General features: G+C 47.7%; 1 protein-coding gene across 2 annotated transcripts in view; it reads left to right on the top strand.

Moving 5' to 3' along the window:
* Positions 1-295: 295 nt before the first annotated feature.
* The window catches only part of osbpl9 (oxysterol binding protein-like 9), a 40,689-nt gene continuing 23,873 nt past the window's right edge, over positions 296-17,111 (top strand). For both annotated transcript variants that reach the window (XM_076278874.1, XM_076278873.1), the window contains exons 1-4: positions 296-418; positions 1,807-1,857; positions 7,217-7,295; positions 13,612-13,688. In XM_076278874.1, coding sequence (XP_076134989.1) covers positions 308-418; positions 1,807-1,857; positions 7,217-7,295; positions 13,612-13,688 — 318 coding nt within the window. In that variant the 5' untranslated portion in view covers positions 296-307. The remainder of the gene's footprint in view (positions 419-1,806; positions 1,858-7,216; positions 7,296-13,611; positions 13,689-17,111) is intronic.

Genomic DNA, 17,111 nt, shown 5'->3' with positions numbered 1-17,111 from the left:
TTTAGGATGACTGCTTTGTCATCTTGAAATTTCATTAAATATTCCTATTGATTGGAATCTTTTAGCCTATCTGTGATAGAAATAGTCTATTACATCCTTCATTTCAAATCCCCATGTGTAATCCAGTCAGACATGTGTCACTCTAAACAATCTACCAGTAAAAAAGGTAGCTATCCAGACAGTGTAGAAAAGCCTAGGTCCCACCTGAGCTCCACACACGCGCTGTGTCAGGTGATGACGTACCATCTATGTTTTTTTTTTTTTTTCGCATTTGCTCCTCCCCTCGGAACCGCGGCCAAGTGTAAAGATGGCGTCCATCATGGAAGGACCGCTGAGCAAATGGACTAACGTCATGAAAGGTTGGCAGTATCGGTGGTTTGTTTTGGATTACAATGCTGGGTTGCTGTCGTATTATACGGTAAGCATTTCTAAGACAGATACTTGGAAAAGTGTGAGACTACGACAGAGGTCTGTGTCGGCTAGCTAGGGACATACCTTCGGTCTATGAAAACAGTATGGGCAGGAGGCCTGTTGCCAGTAGTTGGATATCTCAGCTGGTACATGGGGCGGGTTTACTTCACTGACGGTAGTATTGACCTATCAGGACAATTCTTTAAAGCTCCTTGACAAATGGTGGCATACATCCTTTGATTTTATTTGCTTGTGTGTTCAACAACTTTGCAGTGAAGCAACATCCCAAACGTAGTGAAGATGCTACCTTTGGCCCCGTACTGCTAGCTAGCTAACTAGCCATCGATACAGCTTGTCAGCAACATTTAAAGGGTGGGGGCTTCCACGTGTGGCATTTTTCCAGCTATCTTAGCCCCTACATATAACTGAACAAAATACTGAGAATGTAACCAAACTTGGTAATATAATATTACCAAACTTGTTATGCTGTGGGCCAAGTTACCAGCTTTGCTTGTGCATAGCAAGGAGTTCCCACAGTGGTAAAATATGCAAAAACAGCTGTTTTGGTGGATGTCAAACTTGCTTTCGGTACTTATTTATTCACACACACATTATTTGGAACTGACCTGCGTTACATGTATAGGTTTCATTTGCAAACTATTAAATCAAGCTAGTGGCTAGGCCTTTACGCCCCCTCGTCGCAAAGTTAATTTGTGAAGCCAGAGAGCTAATGCCAGCTTTGCCAGCTAACGTTGGACATCTAGGATCACCTTTATCACAGCCTTCGTTTTTTTTTTTTTTTAGGAGTGGGGCGGGTGTAATACTAGCTCTTTGGCTCTCGCTTTGTGATTACTGAAAACAAGATACCATTGCAGGGCATCTAGGCTAGTATTTCACAAGGAGTGCAAGATCACGTTGAGCTACAACAACACTATGCATAAAGTAGAGTGCACGGAACACTGTACAATTGAACTAAAATGTTTCCGACACTAGGCACCTGATCATGAAAGTGCCTCACATTTGAGTACTACTATTTGAATACCCTCAAAAAATGCAGACCTACTGAACACGTTTCACCACTCAGCGTCACCACGCAGAAATATCCCCAATTGTTGTCATGTGTTGTTAGCCACCAAACTATTCTGCTTACCTTTCCCTGTTCAACTACATTCTCATAAGTTTAATTTTGTATAGCCTTGTTAGCCTCTGACCTACTGACCGTTTGAAGTAGCCTACCAGGACATTGTTTGAAGTATAAAATACAAGGCCTAAATAATGCTTCATTTACTAGTTCTGTTTGCAGGGCCGAAGAACCTGTTTTTAGGCATGTTGTAAATACCTCTTGCTCTCTGTTTTTACTGACTGCTGCCGTTTGGCTGTTTGTTTTGTCCACAGTCCAAAGACAAAATGATGCGTGGCTCCAGAAGAGGCTGTGTCCGTCTGAGGGTAAGGTGTTGACAGCATGTTTCCTTTTCACACTCTAGTTTTTCTTCCTTACTTTTATTACAAATCGCTCACTTCCCTATGTCTCTGGGGCTGATATAGCATGCTGGGAAAGGAGGAAAGAAAGACCAGATATTGGGTCATGGCCACTAAATCTGGCAGATAGAGAGAGCTCTGTCATTTTCTTTTCAATTATATCATTTTGGGGTGTGGTTAAAGTAAGCAGTGCTCTCTTTTACATTACATTACATTACATTACATTACATTTGGCTGACGCATTTTTAGCCAAAGCGACTAACAACATGGTAAACAGTTTAAGTTTAGAGCAATTCTCAACAATATTAGGACAATTTAGAAAAACATTAAAGTACAGTAAGAATAAGTGCATCAGTGAGTGCTGTTTTTAACAGTTACGTGTCAGTTTAAGACGGCTGGTGAGTGCTAGGATCAGCAAGACTTGTAAGTGTTGCTATGAGAGGAGATGTTCTCTAAAGAGCTGGGTCTTCAGGAGTTTTTTGAAAATGGAGAGGGATGTCCCTGCCCTTGTAGGAGCTGGCAGTGTGTTCCACCAGCGAGGAACAACAGATGAGAAAAGTTTGGATTGGCCTGAGCGTACCGGAGGTAGAGCTAGACGTCGTTCGTCTGAGGAGCGCAGCGGTCTGGAGGTAGCGTATGTCTGTATGAAGGCATTCAAGTAGGTGGGAGCAGAACCGGAGACTACTTTGTAGGCAAGCGTTAGAGCCTTGAATTTGATGCGGGCCGCCATAGGTAGCCAATGTAGCTGGATGAGTAGCGGGGTAACATGTGCCCTCTTGGGTTGGTTGTAGACCAGGCGCGCCGCCGCGTTCTGGATCATCTGAAGTGGTTTCACTGCGCAGGCTGGGAGACCTGTCAGGAGGGCGTTGCAGTAGTCGAGTCGTGAGATGACTATTGCCTGAACCAGAAGTTGGGTGGCATCTTGATTTAAGTAAGTCCTGATTTTCCGTATATTGTAGAGTGCGAAACGGCATGACCGGGCGACTGAGGCAACATGATCTGAGAAGTTTAGTTGGTTGTCGAGAACAACTCCTAGATTTCTTGCAGTCCTGGTAGGTGAAACAGACAGAGAGTCAAATTTGATGTTGATGTCGTGGTGTATGGTAGGTTTAGCTGGGAGGACCAGCAGTTCAGTCTTAGAGAGGTTCAGCTGGAGGTGGTGTGCCTTCATCCATGTAGCTATGTCTGAGAGGCAATCCGAGATCCGTGCTGAAACCAAGGGGTCATCAGGTGGAAAGGACAGATAGAGCTGTGTGTCGTCTGCATAGCAGTGGTATGAGAAGCCATGCGAACGGATAATCTGTCCCAAGGAGGTGGTGTAGATAGCAAAGAGAAGGGGGCCCAGTACTGAGCCCTGGGGGACCCCTGTGGTGAGATGGTGAGGTGCAGATAGCTGACCAAGCCATGATACGTTAAACGAGCGTCCTGTGAGGTAGGATTCAAACCAGGAGAGAGCAGAACCAGAGATTCCCATGTTAGCGAGTATAGAGAGAAGGATGCGGTGATTAACCGTGTCAAAGGCAGCCGATAAGTCAAGCAGAATGAGTACTGATGACCGAGCGGTCGCCCTGGCTTCTTTTAAGGCTTCCGTTACAGACAGCAGAGCCGTTTCGGTAGAGTGGCCGCTTTTGAACCCAGACTGATTTGGATCCAGAAGGTTGTTCTGTGAAAGGAAGTCAGAGACCTGTTTGGAGACTGCTCGTTCAATGCCTTTGGATAAGAAAGGCAGGAGTGAGACAGGGCGGTAGTTCTCGACTTGAGCAGGGTTGAGAGAAGCTTTCTTAAGTAACGGTGTTACCCGGGCCGTTTTGAACGCTGTTGGAAATGTGCCGGAGGTTAGCGAGGCATTGATCACGTGTGTGATAGCTGGTGCGATGGTCGGGCTGATGGACTGAAGTAGGCTCGTAGGTATAGGGTCCAGCGAGCATGTGGTAGGACGGCTGCATGTCAGGAGTCTAGATACTTCATTCTCGGAGAGAGGCGTGAATGCTGAAAAAGATGTTCCAGCAGTCCCTAGAGGTTGTAGGAGTGCGGCATCTGAGTCCGATGCGTTGAGTGGGCATGTAGAGAATTGACTGCTGATTGCCGCCACTTTGTTTGTAAAAAATGAGGCGAGGGTATCTGCAGTAAGGCTGGATGGAGGAGGAGGCATCTGAGGGTTGAGTAGCGATTTGAGAGTTGAAAAAAGTTTTCGAGTGTCTGTAGCACTGTTGATTTTGTCATTGTAGAAAGCCGTCTTAGCAGCAGTGATGCTGGCTGAGAAGGAGGCCAGGAGTGTCTGGTAGTTTTTGAGGTCATCAGTTAGTTTGGATTTGTGCCATTTCCTCTCCGCGGCTCTGAGTCTGGTGCGCTGCGATCGGAGGGTATCATTTAGCCATGGATGAGAGTGTTTGGATCGAGCTGGCCTTGTGGTAAGAGGGCACAGCTCGTCTAGACACGAGCTCAGTGTGGAGCAGAGCGAGTCTGTGGCCTCATTAACCTCCAGAGAGGAGAAGGTGTTGAGTGGAGGTAGACCGGAGGCAACCACAGAGGAAAAGTGCGTTGGAGACAGGTTCCGGATGTTGCGGCGGAACGTGACCATCGGCTGAGGAGCCGGAGGCTGTTCTGTCAGGCTGACGTTGAACCGGATGAAGAAGTGGTCAGAAAGATGGAGAGGCGTCACCGTGAGGGTGTCTGTGCTGCAGTTCCGAGTGAAGATCAAGTCAAGCTCTTTGCCAGCTTTGTGTGTCGGTGGGCTTTGAACCAGTTTGAGGTCAAAGGAGTGGATCAGGGCCAGAAAGTCCGCTGAGCCTGGGGCATCTAAGTGGATGTTGATATCGCCGAGAAGAAGAAGCGGACAGTCATGCTCAGGGATGGAGGACAGCAGAGTGTCAAGTTCATCCAAAAAGTCGCCTAGTTGGCCTGGAGGGCGGTAGATGACCAGCACGTAGAGTTTTGCTGGGGCGATCACTGTGATGGCATGGAATTCGAATGAGACATATTTGTTTGAAGGCAGTAGCGGGGTGAATTTCCATTTGTTGGAGATCAGCAGGCCCGTCCCACCTCCTCGTCCAGATGGACGAGGGGTGTGGGATAGTGTAAGGTTAGTGGAGAGTGCAGCCGGGGTGGCTGTGTTCTCTGGTTTGATCCAAGTCTCAGTGAGAGCAAGGAGTTCCAACGAAAGATGGTTGGCATAGCCAGCTATGAAGTCCGTTTTGTTGACTGCGGATTGACAGTTCCACAAGCCCATGGAGAAAGAGGTTTCTGTAGGTGAGGACCGTTTAAGTTGCTGTAGGTTAAGGCGATTTCTGCCCCTTTTGGCATGATGCCGTTTTCTGCAATGGCCGGTGATAACAGATATGGTGGAATGGCACATTTTTGCCTTTGTCGGCGCCTGTTCATGAAGAGAGGCCCCAGGGGAGAAGACAAAATGGCTCTTAAGCTCTTGTTTGTCTTAATGATAAGCCAAGAGAATTTCACAGCAAATGCTTCTTGCTCATGAATGGAATTAAGTGAAAGCTCAAGTTGTTTCTGCCAATGTTCTTCATTTAGGCTGTTGAGGTGGTGAAGCAGAGGTTAAAGATAAGTGGCTGTCTTCATTGCTAAATGAGAAGTAGCAGGCCTTACATTCTGACAGCTCCTCACAAACAAATGTTTAGGTGACGGTACAGATTAGATGCAGCATATCTGTATCTGATACTGAACAGTGCTTATCACTTTCCTTTTAGTTTTTGCCATCCCTCCCTATAATTTTGACCTTCTCAGCACCCTGAAGAATCCATTTTCAGCAGATGTTGTAATAGTGAATAGAAATCAATGTCATTTTTGTGCCACTGGATGGCAGCATTGCATTGACGGCAATTGTTATTCATGCGCATTACATAGTCTCTCAGATGCCTCATATCTTTCCATTTAGACAGGCTCTCAGTCTGTCTTTCATTTCCTTAATTGAATACCTTTTTTATGAAGGCATGAGCTGAGCTTAACTGGCATGAGTACTACAAGGTAGATGGTACAGAGCGAACCTGATGAAGCGCTAGGCGAAACGCGTTGTTCGTTCTAAAATAAATATGAAGTTTACAGTGATCAGTGTGCGGTGATTTTTGATCTTTCACTCTTGGGTAGTTGGTATTCTGTTGGCATCCGTGGAGTCCCACTGGCTGTTCATTTACAAAACCCATGATGGAATCAGCCTGTATTTCGAATGATCTTTTACAGATGTCCTTTTTCTGGCACTTTTATTATAAGTTTATCTTGGTCTCCGTGCATTCTCGGGCTGACTGCTTTCATAGACTGTAAGGCTTGCATGTCTGGGTCTAATTTTACCAAGTCTGTCCCTGCCATTGGTCAGATGACTTGTAATGGAATTACTAAGAAATGGCCCAACTGCTCTGAGCTGAACTGGTGTGTCAGTCATGGAGGAAGAGCAAGCCATTTTGTCTTCTCCCCTGGGGCCTCTCTTCATGATTAGCACGCCCTTAAAGACAGATCAACTTGTACTATGACCTCAACAGACACACGACTCAGTTTCTCCACCCGAACCACATAACTGCCTTCGCTGTGCACAAATCAAAGACTGAAGTCTAGAGTAGAATATGCGTTGGTCAAAAAGTGTGTTGTTGCACTTGACTTGCCTGCATGCCTGTATGGCGTTCAGTTCATGTTAATGAGTTCAGTTAATCAGATTTCTAACCAGTAAAATGTCTGTTAACAGCTTGCCATCTCAGTGAATTTCCATTTTGGCCTTTAAAGCGGTCTTCAAAGCATTTTTCAGCCTCTAGCTAAGGATTCAACAATCCACTATCATTCTGCTGCTACGTTAACCACCCCACCCACACAAACACGCGCACACACCCATTCTGTCTGCAGTGGGGGCCAGTGTGCCAGGCAGAAGTGGTTAATCACACATACAAGCAATCCCACTACTCCAGTGAGCCATTCCCCCTGGTCTCCCTCTCTTTGCCTCTCTCCCTCTCTCTGTTTTTCTCATTTTAAGTATGTTTTGCTGGTCTCTAATTTTCTATGTCTTCATCCTACAATCACTCCGTCTTTTTTTTTTGTCTCTCCCTTCCTCCTTCTCTCTTGCACTCTCACTCTTTCCTAATTCCCCTGGTCCTGTCCCACCCTCCCTTCCCCTCCTCACTCCACCCAGACCCCCCCCTTCCCTCGTCTCCTCCCATCTCCTCCTCCCGGCTCTCTCTATTTGTGTTGGAGAGAGGGAGGGAGAGGCAGTGACGTCGTGCTCTGTCTGACTGGTTCCCATTTCTCTTTTTTCTCCCCTTTCTATCTATCTCTCTCTCTCTCTCTCTCTCTCTCTCTCTCTCTATCTCTCTCTGCCGTCTCTCAGGGTGCTGTGATAGGAATCGATGACGAGGACGACAGCACGTTCACCATCACCGTGGACCAGAAGACTTTCCATTTTCAAGGTGAGTGGCTATCCCTTTTTTCCAGTCTTATTTTTCCCCTCTCTCTCTCTCTCTCTCTCTCTCTCTCTCTCTCTCTCTCTCTCTCTGTTTTCACCTTTTCATCTTTTCATCTCGTCCTCCCGTTCTGACTGCCCTCCCACCATGCTTCTGTTTTGTAGCGCTGCAGCATGCTGCCGGTGACTCACGTGCCTACATGTAACTAACATCTCTCTCTCTCTCTCTCTCTCTCTCTCTCTCTCTCTCTCTCTCTCTCTCTCTCTCTCTCTCTCTCTCTCACACACACGCTCTCTCATCCCTCTTTTTTTCTCTCTGTAATATCCAATTCTCTCTTGTCCCACTTCACTCTCTCTCTCTCTCTCTCTACTCCGTTATCATTATTCATCGCTGTTAGTCTCTGCCACTATTCCTCTCATTGTTTAATAATGAGATTATTCCAGCACCTTAGTACACTGATGCAACACACGCACACTAACTCGCGCACACACACACACGCACACTAACGCACACACACATTTTTCGTGCCAGTGCTCTGTGTGGATCTTTCCTCCACCGCGGGAGGGCTTTTGTCGTCAGACGGCTTCCCAAATCAGCCGTGACGAGGACGGGCAGGGTGGAATGTTTGTTTTGAGGGTGTGCGGAGGGTGGTGGAGCTGGTGGTTAGGGGGTGGGGGGGACTCGGTGGACCCTCTTTGATGTTTTTTCCCCACATTGGCTGCCATTGGAACACTGACACTGTGAGCTCCGATTCCCCCCACTCCTCTCCGGCAGTATCAGGAACAGTGGACTTCAAGGGAATAACCCTCATTTGAACTGCCTTGAGACCTTCGAGAGAGTTAGCGTTTGTCTGGCGCTTGGGTCCATACCACACCCCTGCCCAGGACTGCCAGTGCTGAAGATCAGGGAAGCAGCAGGGAGGGGGTGTGAGAGAATGACCAACACCCCACCCCCCCCACCCCCACCCCGCTAAAAACAGCACCCTCTCTCCTCTACAGCAGTTTGGCTTCTGGGCAAAGTGGCTCTACATGCAGCTGCTGGTTGCTAGTAGCTGGTTGCTGGTGGGTCCGTGAGACGACTCGGCGCTCTCTCTCCTCCTCCTCTATGTCAGGTGGCTACACTCCTCCTCCTCCTCCTCCTCCTCCTCCTCTTCCTCCTCCTCCTCCTCTTCCTCTACTCTCTTCTCTAGTCGCCCCCCTGCTCTCGCTGCCCCATCCTCACGCCTCTCACCGCCCAGCTCACGCCACCCTCCTGACACATTCACCTCCATGCCTCCATCCATTGCTATGTTCCGACACTGTATGCTGTGGCTCTACAATAGGAAGGGTAAGGTGGCGATCGCTTCTGCATGCTCACTCAGGGTGGTGGTGGGAGGTGGGGGCTAGGACTAAATAAAAGGGAAGATGCCGTTAAAATCTCAGGGCAGGATGCTTTTTTTGTTGTGTGTGTGTGTGTGTAGAGAGTGATTGTGTGTGTGTGTGTAGTAAAGAGAGAAAAAGCGTGAGTTTGTGTGTGTGTGTATAGAGAGTGATTGTGTGTGTGTGTGTGTAGTAAAGAGAGAAAAAGTGTGTGTGTGTGTGGTAAAGAGAGAAAAAGCATGTGAGTTTGTGTGTGCATGGGTCCCGAGTTTGGAGTTGCACACAGTAGTAATCAATGGCGCAAGACTTGTAAACATGCAGGCCAGTCTGCTGGATCAGGTTTCTGCAGGACCATGCGTTGCCAGTTTTTGTCTGTCCCACTGCATATTCAAGTTGTAGACCTCCTTGCTCTCCAGGACTGAAGAGATAATCAGGTTTAAAGCCATTTTGAGTTACTGTCAAATTAGATCTCATTCCATAATCACTCTGTGCAGATTTTAGACATTGGGGCTTTGGTTTTCAGTTATTAAATGGCTTGACTTGATTTAACTCAGTCAAGCAATGTAATTAAATCCCTTAACACATATCCACAGGGATGTGAGGAGGTTATTTCTGTTGTGTGCTTTTTCCGCTAAGCTCACTGGGATGCAGTGAACTTATTGCTGATCTGTAATTGCCTTCAGACATCAATCTTTTTAGTGTTAGGTATCTGATTTTTTTTTTTTTTCTTCAAAAGGCTAAGACTCCTGAGGAGTAAGACCAGAGCGAAGGGGAGGTGGGCCGGAAATGGGGCTGTTGTCCGGGGGGAGAGGGGCACCGAGTTCTCAGGGTGTGTGTGAGCCCGTCCTGCCGTGGAGCGCTGAGCCCCCAGGGGAGCTGGCCTTGCACTATCTGGCTCCATCCTCATCCGGAGAGGAGGCCCATTAGCCGTCAACCAGGAGGCTAATGCACCCAGGGAGCAGACGAGAGAGAGAGAGAGAGAGAGACTCTTTATGGGAGCAGTGAGAGGCTACTCTCCAAGAACAGAGAGGAGACCCAGCGTTGGATTGACAGGAACATTTTGTACTTGTGTGATTGCTCTCTCGGAAGATGATTTACGGCAAACCGTTTTTGACTCTGATTCCCGTCCGGGAAAAGCTAGGTGGTGAAATGAGAAATCAGAGGATGACAAGCACATATACAAACGTGTTTGTCTGTGTGTGCGTGACCAGATGATGGTACACACATTTGAGTGTGCTGATGTGTGAGATGATGGTGGCGATGATGCGACCAACCACAGGTGGAGGGGCACCAGGCTTCAGGACGGTTTCCGATCATCCGTGAGAAGCAGACGAATGACTTGCTGAAAGGCAAAAGGAGCGCCCGCCACTGCACATCTATTTAAGGTGGCTCATCCATAATTGATCAGGCTTCCTCTCCCTGCCGGTGCAGCAGAGAGCCCCCCAAGTGATCCCACGTTTCCACCACGCTCTGGGCCTGCAGCTCCACTGAGATCAACCATCCTCAGCCAGCTGGCCAGGGGACATGGGGAGCACGACGGGCACAGTTCTCTCTGCTGATGGAGACTGGGAGGAACATGAAAAGGCCCAATGGCAAGGGATGAGCAGAGGAAGGAACTGGACAGATGGGAATATCTGGAGGAGAGAGGGTGGAGACAGGAAGGGAGAGAGAGGGAGGGGAAGGCCAGTGTGGAAGATGATAAAACAGTCAAGATTCAGATTCAGATGGTATGTACATCTCCAGAGTACTCAGTAGGTGCAGGTATGGAAGGAAAGGGAATGATGGATTGAGAAAAATGTAGTGAAATTTGAATGTCTAGCAGGGAAAGATGTAGCCAACTATGGCATTGTTTATGCTTTAGCAGCAGTGCGTATCATTTACCCCCACCCCCCCCCCCCCCCCCACATACACACACACACACACAAACACACACACACACACACTTCTGGATCTAGCATTTTGTGTTGTGCATAGTGAGGGCTGTAGGTTGTGACTGAAGCCTGCTTACCAGTGGTACAGCACCACAGCCTGAGGCAGACGCACAGTGGAGAGGGAAAGAGAGAGTGACAGAAAGATGAAGCATAACGAGAGAAGAGAAAGAAACAGAGCTGTGTTTTGCTGCCTGTCCCACGGGAGTCCTCCTATCTCCACGCTAGTCGCAGAGAAGAGAACACCACTGAGCATGCACAAACACCCGCCATTGTCAGGAGCCACAACTAGCACACTGATAACACGACTTGTGCTGCAGTAGAAGCTCTCCACACATAGCCCTGGGCTCCCCTGAACACCCTCTCTGTCTCTCTCCTCCTCTCTCTTGCCATGATTCACCCTCCATCCCTCCATCTTGCTGCTCTCTCTCTCTCACACTCTCTCTCTCTCTCTCTCTCTCTCTCTTTTACTTGTCTTTTACTTCTCTTTTGTCTGCCCTCTTGACACCAAGCCATTGCATGCATTCCTTTGTGCTGCTTGCTCCACGCAGGCAGGCTGCGGTTCCTATCTGTAGGATGTGCGTGTCACTGGTGGCTGCATGTGTAATGCCGTGTGAGCACCCTGTCCTGTGACCTACACTGATTTCAACAGCAGTGGATAGGACTAAAAATAAACATTATGTAGGTACAGCATTATGTGGGTATAGCTTGCTCTCTTTTTTTTTGACAGTACCTGTGAACTGAGAGAGCCTACTTTCTATTTTTGTCTCTTTTTGCAGTGATGCGAGCCCTCTGAAGGTAACCGCAATCAACAAGAGGCTCTCTAGCTCACTTCTCATCGTACATCCTCTCTGCCTCTCCTTCTCTTCCTAGGTTTGTTATTAATGGGGTATTTTCTAGAGAATAGCCCCTTTGTGCTCTAATACCCCAAGAGGAATGCTTTAGGTACAAGGGTCTCTGCTATCCTTGAGAAAGGGAGAGAGAGTGGAGGGGAGGGGGGGGCGGGGCAGGTGGGGGTTGGAGTGGGAAGGATAGCAGAAGTAATTGGATCTCTGCCATCCACCCTCCCTCCTTTCCTCCTGTTGCTTGGCTTGTGTGTTGTAGGGACGTCTCACCGTCCCCCAGTTGGCAGGTGCCAGGATCATGGTGAAATGAATCATCCAGCGAGAGCGACCCCCATCACGCCAGGGCACCCCAGGGGACTTGCTGCCCCGCATGCGTGGCCACAGAGTCACACCTGGGGATTTTACACCCACCAGGTTAAAAAAAAGGTTTCATTTGTTCCATCGCTCACAGGCTCACAGGCTCCCCGATCATGCTGAGTGTCTTGGCTCTCCATTTTGTACAGCATGCTGGAGCTGCCATTGCGCTGTCGGTAGCGTTTGATGCCCCTCCATGCATGTTGGCACAATCTCTGACCCAAAAAAAAAAAAAAAAAAAAGAATCCAACCTCCAACCGTTCAGTAGTTCAGTAGTTGTCACAGTCACATGACTTGGTGTTGGTGTGCTATTTTGGCTATGGAGCTTCGTTCGTGTTTGTTTCACCCTGCTAATTTCACATGCATCTGGGGCATTGCTCACTTTGCACTCACACATCAGTGGGAACTAAGTTATGAGACTCTACCCAGTCATCTGCTGATGATTCCGAACCTAGTGGGGAGAATAAGAGGTACGTCTTCATCTTCATAGTTTGGTACTTTAGTAGGGTCGTCAGGCCAAGATGGCGGCTGGTTGGTTGAATGGAGGGGTGTATGCAATGGGAGAGATGAGTAGGGGGATGAGGGGGTTGTGTTCTGCATGGTTCACAGTCCTGCAGTCTGTTTCTCAAGTGTCGTAATCGGCGTAATTACCGGGAACATGAGTCAATGGAAAGATCACAAGGAGGCGATGCAGAGGAGGTAAGCTTACCGCTGCACTTCCGCAGTTGGGAAGTGCATCCGCATTGATTTTTGTGCAGAAATGGAGCTCTTAGAAGATGGAGCTTGTATGTATGTATATAGGTGTGTACATGTCGGAGTATGTTCGTGTTCCTGAGCATATGTCTGCATGTGTGGCAGGAAGCGAGAGAGAGAGAGAGAGAGAGCAAGAGAGGAAAAAGAGAGTTTGGCACACGTTAAGGTCTTGGCTTAATGTCCTTAAAAGCTTTGCTCCGTTTGTGCTGAGCCACGTTCCATTCATCATCAGGACGTCGAAGGCTGGCTTTTCACTTCCTCATCAGCACTCTATGGCCCAGTCTTTTTCCTCCATTCTCCTGCGTTGATCATGCGCCCCTGCAAGTGTTAGGTGTTTGAGCCATCTCCTGCCCTGGCACCTGTAATTTGTTGTGTTGGATCAGGCTCGGGAGATCTCTGAAGATGCCGTGTCGAAAGGTTGTTGACCTTGCATGAGAAGATAGGATGTTATTTTGGGAAGTTTCTCACATTCCTTCTAGTGTTCTATTTTAAAACATCTACATCATCTGTGTGTGTGTGTGTGGTGATGATGATGATGATGATGCCTCGCGCAAGTGTGTACTTTCTGCCCGCATGAAAAGTGCCTTTAATTTTTTACTGATAAGCCGACAGAAACATGTAGTCCTTTTTCCCCTGCCATCAGTACGGCATGTCTAGCTCATTTAGTCATGTCCTGTTCTGATTGCGGTCCACCACAGTTTAGTGGTTATCCAGCGATCCTAAGGATCATCAAGATCATCTGAATCAACATTATTATTTTTCTTTTTTGGACAGTCCGAATGGGCAGTATTTTCTGTCCATTTGCGGCGATGTCTGTGGACACACTTGGCCTTGCTCACGCAGCATGTTTTCTTAAGGTCTACCTTCCCTTCCTCCCAGTGCAGTTACCCAACTCCACCCTGTATACGAAGGCAACAGGACGTTGCCAGACGATTCTGTAACTGCTGTCAGTGGGGAACTCACCAACTCCCAGAGCTCACAGAGAGCGATCCTCAGGGACTGCTGCTCCTGGCTGTGTCGAGAGGACCCCATCTGGCTCCTGCTAACTGGAGTGTGTGTATGTGTGTGTTCATTTCTCCCTCAGCACGTGATGCGGATGAACGAGAGAAGTGGATACATGCTTTAGAGGGCACTATTCTTCGACACACCCTTCAGCTTCGGGTAAGGACTTCACCGTTACCATTAGCGATTGGATTTGTGTGTGACTGTGTATGTGTTCAAAAAGTCTTGTCTTTTGTGTGTGTGTGTGTGTGTGTGTGCGCGTGCGCAGACACACCTTTTTGTTAAAACCAACCAGAAAGACGTTGTTCAGCTCCTAGTCTGAATGCTTCACTGCCCCACTGTCAGGCAGCCAGGCCCCCTTAAAGAAACCCCAAGAGCAAAACATATTTCCCTTCCTTTCATGTTGTATCTCTTTTCCAGTCGATCTTTGGACATTTAGATCGTGTGTGTGTGCATGTGTGCGTGTGCATGTGTGTCTGTTATTTGAGATGAACAGACAGGCTTGCTCTTGCGGAGCCTGAGGCGAGGTGAGCACATCATGTGTAGGTGTCTGAGAGGTAAAGGACTCTTAGTATTGACAATATGCTGCATAGTAACCCACAAAAGGAATTTAAACTTCTGTAAAATACCCATTTGAACTCCTCTCGGTGCACGGTTTAGTGCCATTAGTCAGTTTAGTGCCATTTAGTGCGCAAGTCTCATTTTTGAATGTGAGAGCTAGTTTATGATGTTCATGGGTTTCCTGCTCAATGTTGTGCATCTCCTACTCCTCTCTCTCCACTGCAGCAGTGCCACATTCTCCCTCTTTCTCTCTCTCTTTCTCTCTCTCTCTTTCTCTCTCTCTTTCTCTCTCCCTCTTTCTCTCTCTCTTTCTCTCTCCCTCTTTCTCTCTCTCTTTCTCTCTCTCTTTCTCTCTCCCTCTTTCTCTCTCTCTCTTTCTCTCTCTCTCTTTCTCTCTCCCTCTTTCTCTCTCCCTCTTTCTCTCTCTCTCTTTCTCTCTCTCTCTTTCTCTCTCTCTCTTTCTCTCTCTCTTTCTCTCTCTCTCTTTCTCTCTCTCTCTTTCTCTCTCTCTATATCTCTCTCTCTCTTTCTCTCTCTCTCTTTCTCTCTCTCTCTTTCTCTCTCTCTTTCTCTCTCCCTCTTTCTCTCTCTCTTTCTCTCTCTCTCTTTCTCTCTCTCTCTTTCTCTCTCTCTCTTTCTCTCTCCCTCTTTCTCTCTCTCTTTCTCTCTCTCTCTTTCTCTCTCTCTCTTTCTCTCTCTCTCTTTCTCTCTCCCTCTTTCTCTCTCCCTCTTTCTCTCTCTCTCTTTCTCTCTCTCTCTTTCTCTCTCTCTCTCTTTCTCTCTCTCTCTCTCTCTCTCTCTCTCCCTCTCCCCCTCCCTCACTTACTCACTCCTCCCATACTTGCATGTTGCATGTACAGTATGCTCAAAATCAATGGGTCACTTACGAGGCCCTTTTCTGTGAGCAGAGGCATTCGTCAAGGCTGCAGTTTGTCTGGGCTGCTATACACCATAGCCATCGAGCCCTTGCTCATACAGTTGCGGAAGAGGCTCCAGGGTTTTTCCATTCAGGACACTGCTGGGAATTCCGCAACAGTGAAGCTTTTTGCCTATGCAGACGACATAAATGTTGTCATACGCTCACAAGAGGATATGGCTAATTTGGTAGTTTGCTTAAGTACCTTTCAGAAGAGCTCCTCTGCCAGAGTGAACTGGGGGAAAAGCCTCTCTCTGCTGCTAGGGCAATGGCAGGGCATGGCAGTGCCACCCTTGCCCATGCACTGTCAGTGGGGCAGGGAGGGGCTGAAAATCCTGGGAATCTTCTTTGGCACTGAACAATACATGCACAGGAACTGGGAGGGATTGTCTGAGAAGGTGCAAGGAAGGTTGCGGAGGTGGGAGTGGATTAAACCGCAGTTGTCGTATAGAGGGCGAGTGCTAGTGGTCAATAATTTGGCCGCTTCAATGCTTTGGCACCGATTAACTGTTTTAAACCCACCTGCAGATCTTCTGGCCTCCCTACAGAGGAGGTTTGTGAACTTCTTCTGGGACGAGAATCATTGGCTCCCTCCTGGAGTGCTGTACTTGCCCTTGGCTGAAGGGGGTCAAGGCCTGATCCACCTGACCAGCAAAGTGAAGGCAATGAGACTTCAGTCCGCTCAGAAGTTGTTGTATGGGACTGACCTCCCATGGGTGGACTTTGGCCTTGCCTTGTTGAGGTCTAAGACTGATTTGTTCTTTGACAGGCATCTGTTTCTTGTGTCGGTTTTTGACTGTGTTCACACTAGTGACTTTTACACTTCAGTGTTACAAGCCTGGAGGCACTTTAGGGTGTCTCGTTTTGAACATTATGGCATAGATGAACCATTGTTTTCAAATCCTTTTTGGTCAAAAGCTGGGGTGACGTCTGCAAGCGTTGTATCCATGTTTAGCCAAGCAAAAATAACGAAACTTGGACACCTGCTTAATTTCACTGCTGGACGTTGGTTCTCTGTTCCTGAGCTCACATCTATGTTGGGCTGTAGGTCTGAAAGGGTGGTGGGAGATATACTGAGGAATCTAAAGGGAAGTTTTCCACAAAGCCTTGTAAACTGTGTTGATTGTTGGCTTGAGGGCGGTCCAGTTGATGCCCGGTTTCCTGATTTGTACATCACTCCCAACTGCCAAATACCGGATTCTACAGAGAGACTGCTCTCCTTCAAGGGGATGCAAGATGTGCATTTTGTTACAGCGGACAAGAAACTTCTGTACAATGCTCTTGTTAAGTGTGCAAATGTTAATGTGCTCAGGGACAGGTGTGATACAAAGTGGAGGACTCACTTTGGGGGTAATCAAAACTTGCTACCCTCATGGAGGGTCCTGTACAAGGGTTCTATCCCTAAAAGGTCTGGTGACCTTCAGTGGCGTGTGCTGCACAGTGCCATGGCCACAAAGGTCTTTGTAGCAAAACTGAGGTCTGATGTTTCCCCCATGTGCAGGTTTTGTGATGTCCCTGATACAATTTTCCACTGTTTTTGTGACTGCTCACAATTGGTTTCCTTTTTTCATCTTTTGGAGGCAGTGTTTCAAGGATTAGGCTTTACCTTCTCGAAAGAACTTTTCATTTGCGGGGTCAAGTACTCCAAAGCCAAAAAAGATCTGTGCGGCTGCCTGAACTTTCTAATTGGTCAAGCAAAGCTGACCATTTGGAAAGGGAATCGATTGGGGGAGGAGGGGATATCTGTGAACTTAGTGGAAATGTTTAAAGGGTTAGTGGAGTCGAGGGTCAGAGTGGAATATGCCTTCTTCCACGTTACAAATAACCTTAGTTGGTTTGGACGTAAATGGTGTGTGGGTAAAGGCTTGATCCATTTTTCTGATGATGGAAGACTGATTTTTAAATGGTGAAACAACAATCTGTACCACTGCTTTGCCGTGTGTATTAATGGGGATTGAGTAATTGATCCATAGTATGGTTCAATAAAAGGGATTTTAAAAGTCAAAGTCTCTCTCTCTCTCTCTCTCTCTCTCTCTTTCTCTCTTTCTCTCTCCTCTGCTTTATCTTCATTTCGCTTGCCCCTCTCTTTGTCCCTGACATTGTTT

The sequence above is a fragment of the Alosa pseudoharengus genome, unplaced genomic scaffold (assembly GCF_046254945.1).
Source record: "Alosa pseudoharengus isolate Yale_2024_CS ecotype anadromous, Long Island Sound unplaced genomic scaffold, YU_APseudo_1.1 YU_APseudo_1.1_scf_11, whole genome shotgun sequence".
NCBI classification, from domain to species: Eukaryota; Metazoa; Chordata; class Actinopteri; order Clupeiformes; family Clupeidae; genus Alosa; species Alosa pseudoharengus.
This window is presented reverse-complemented; position numbering and strand designations above follow the sequence as displayed.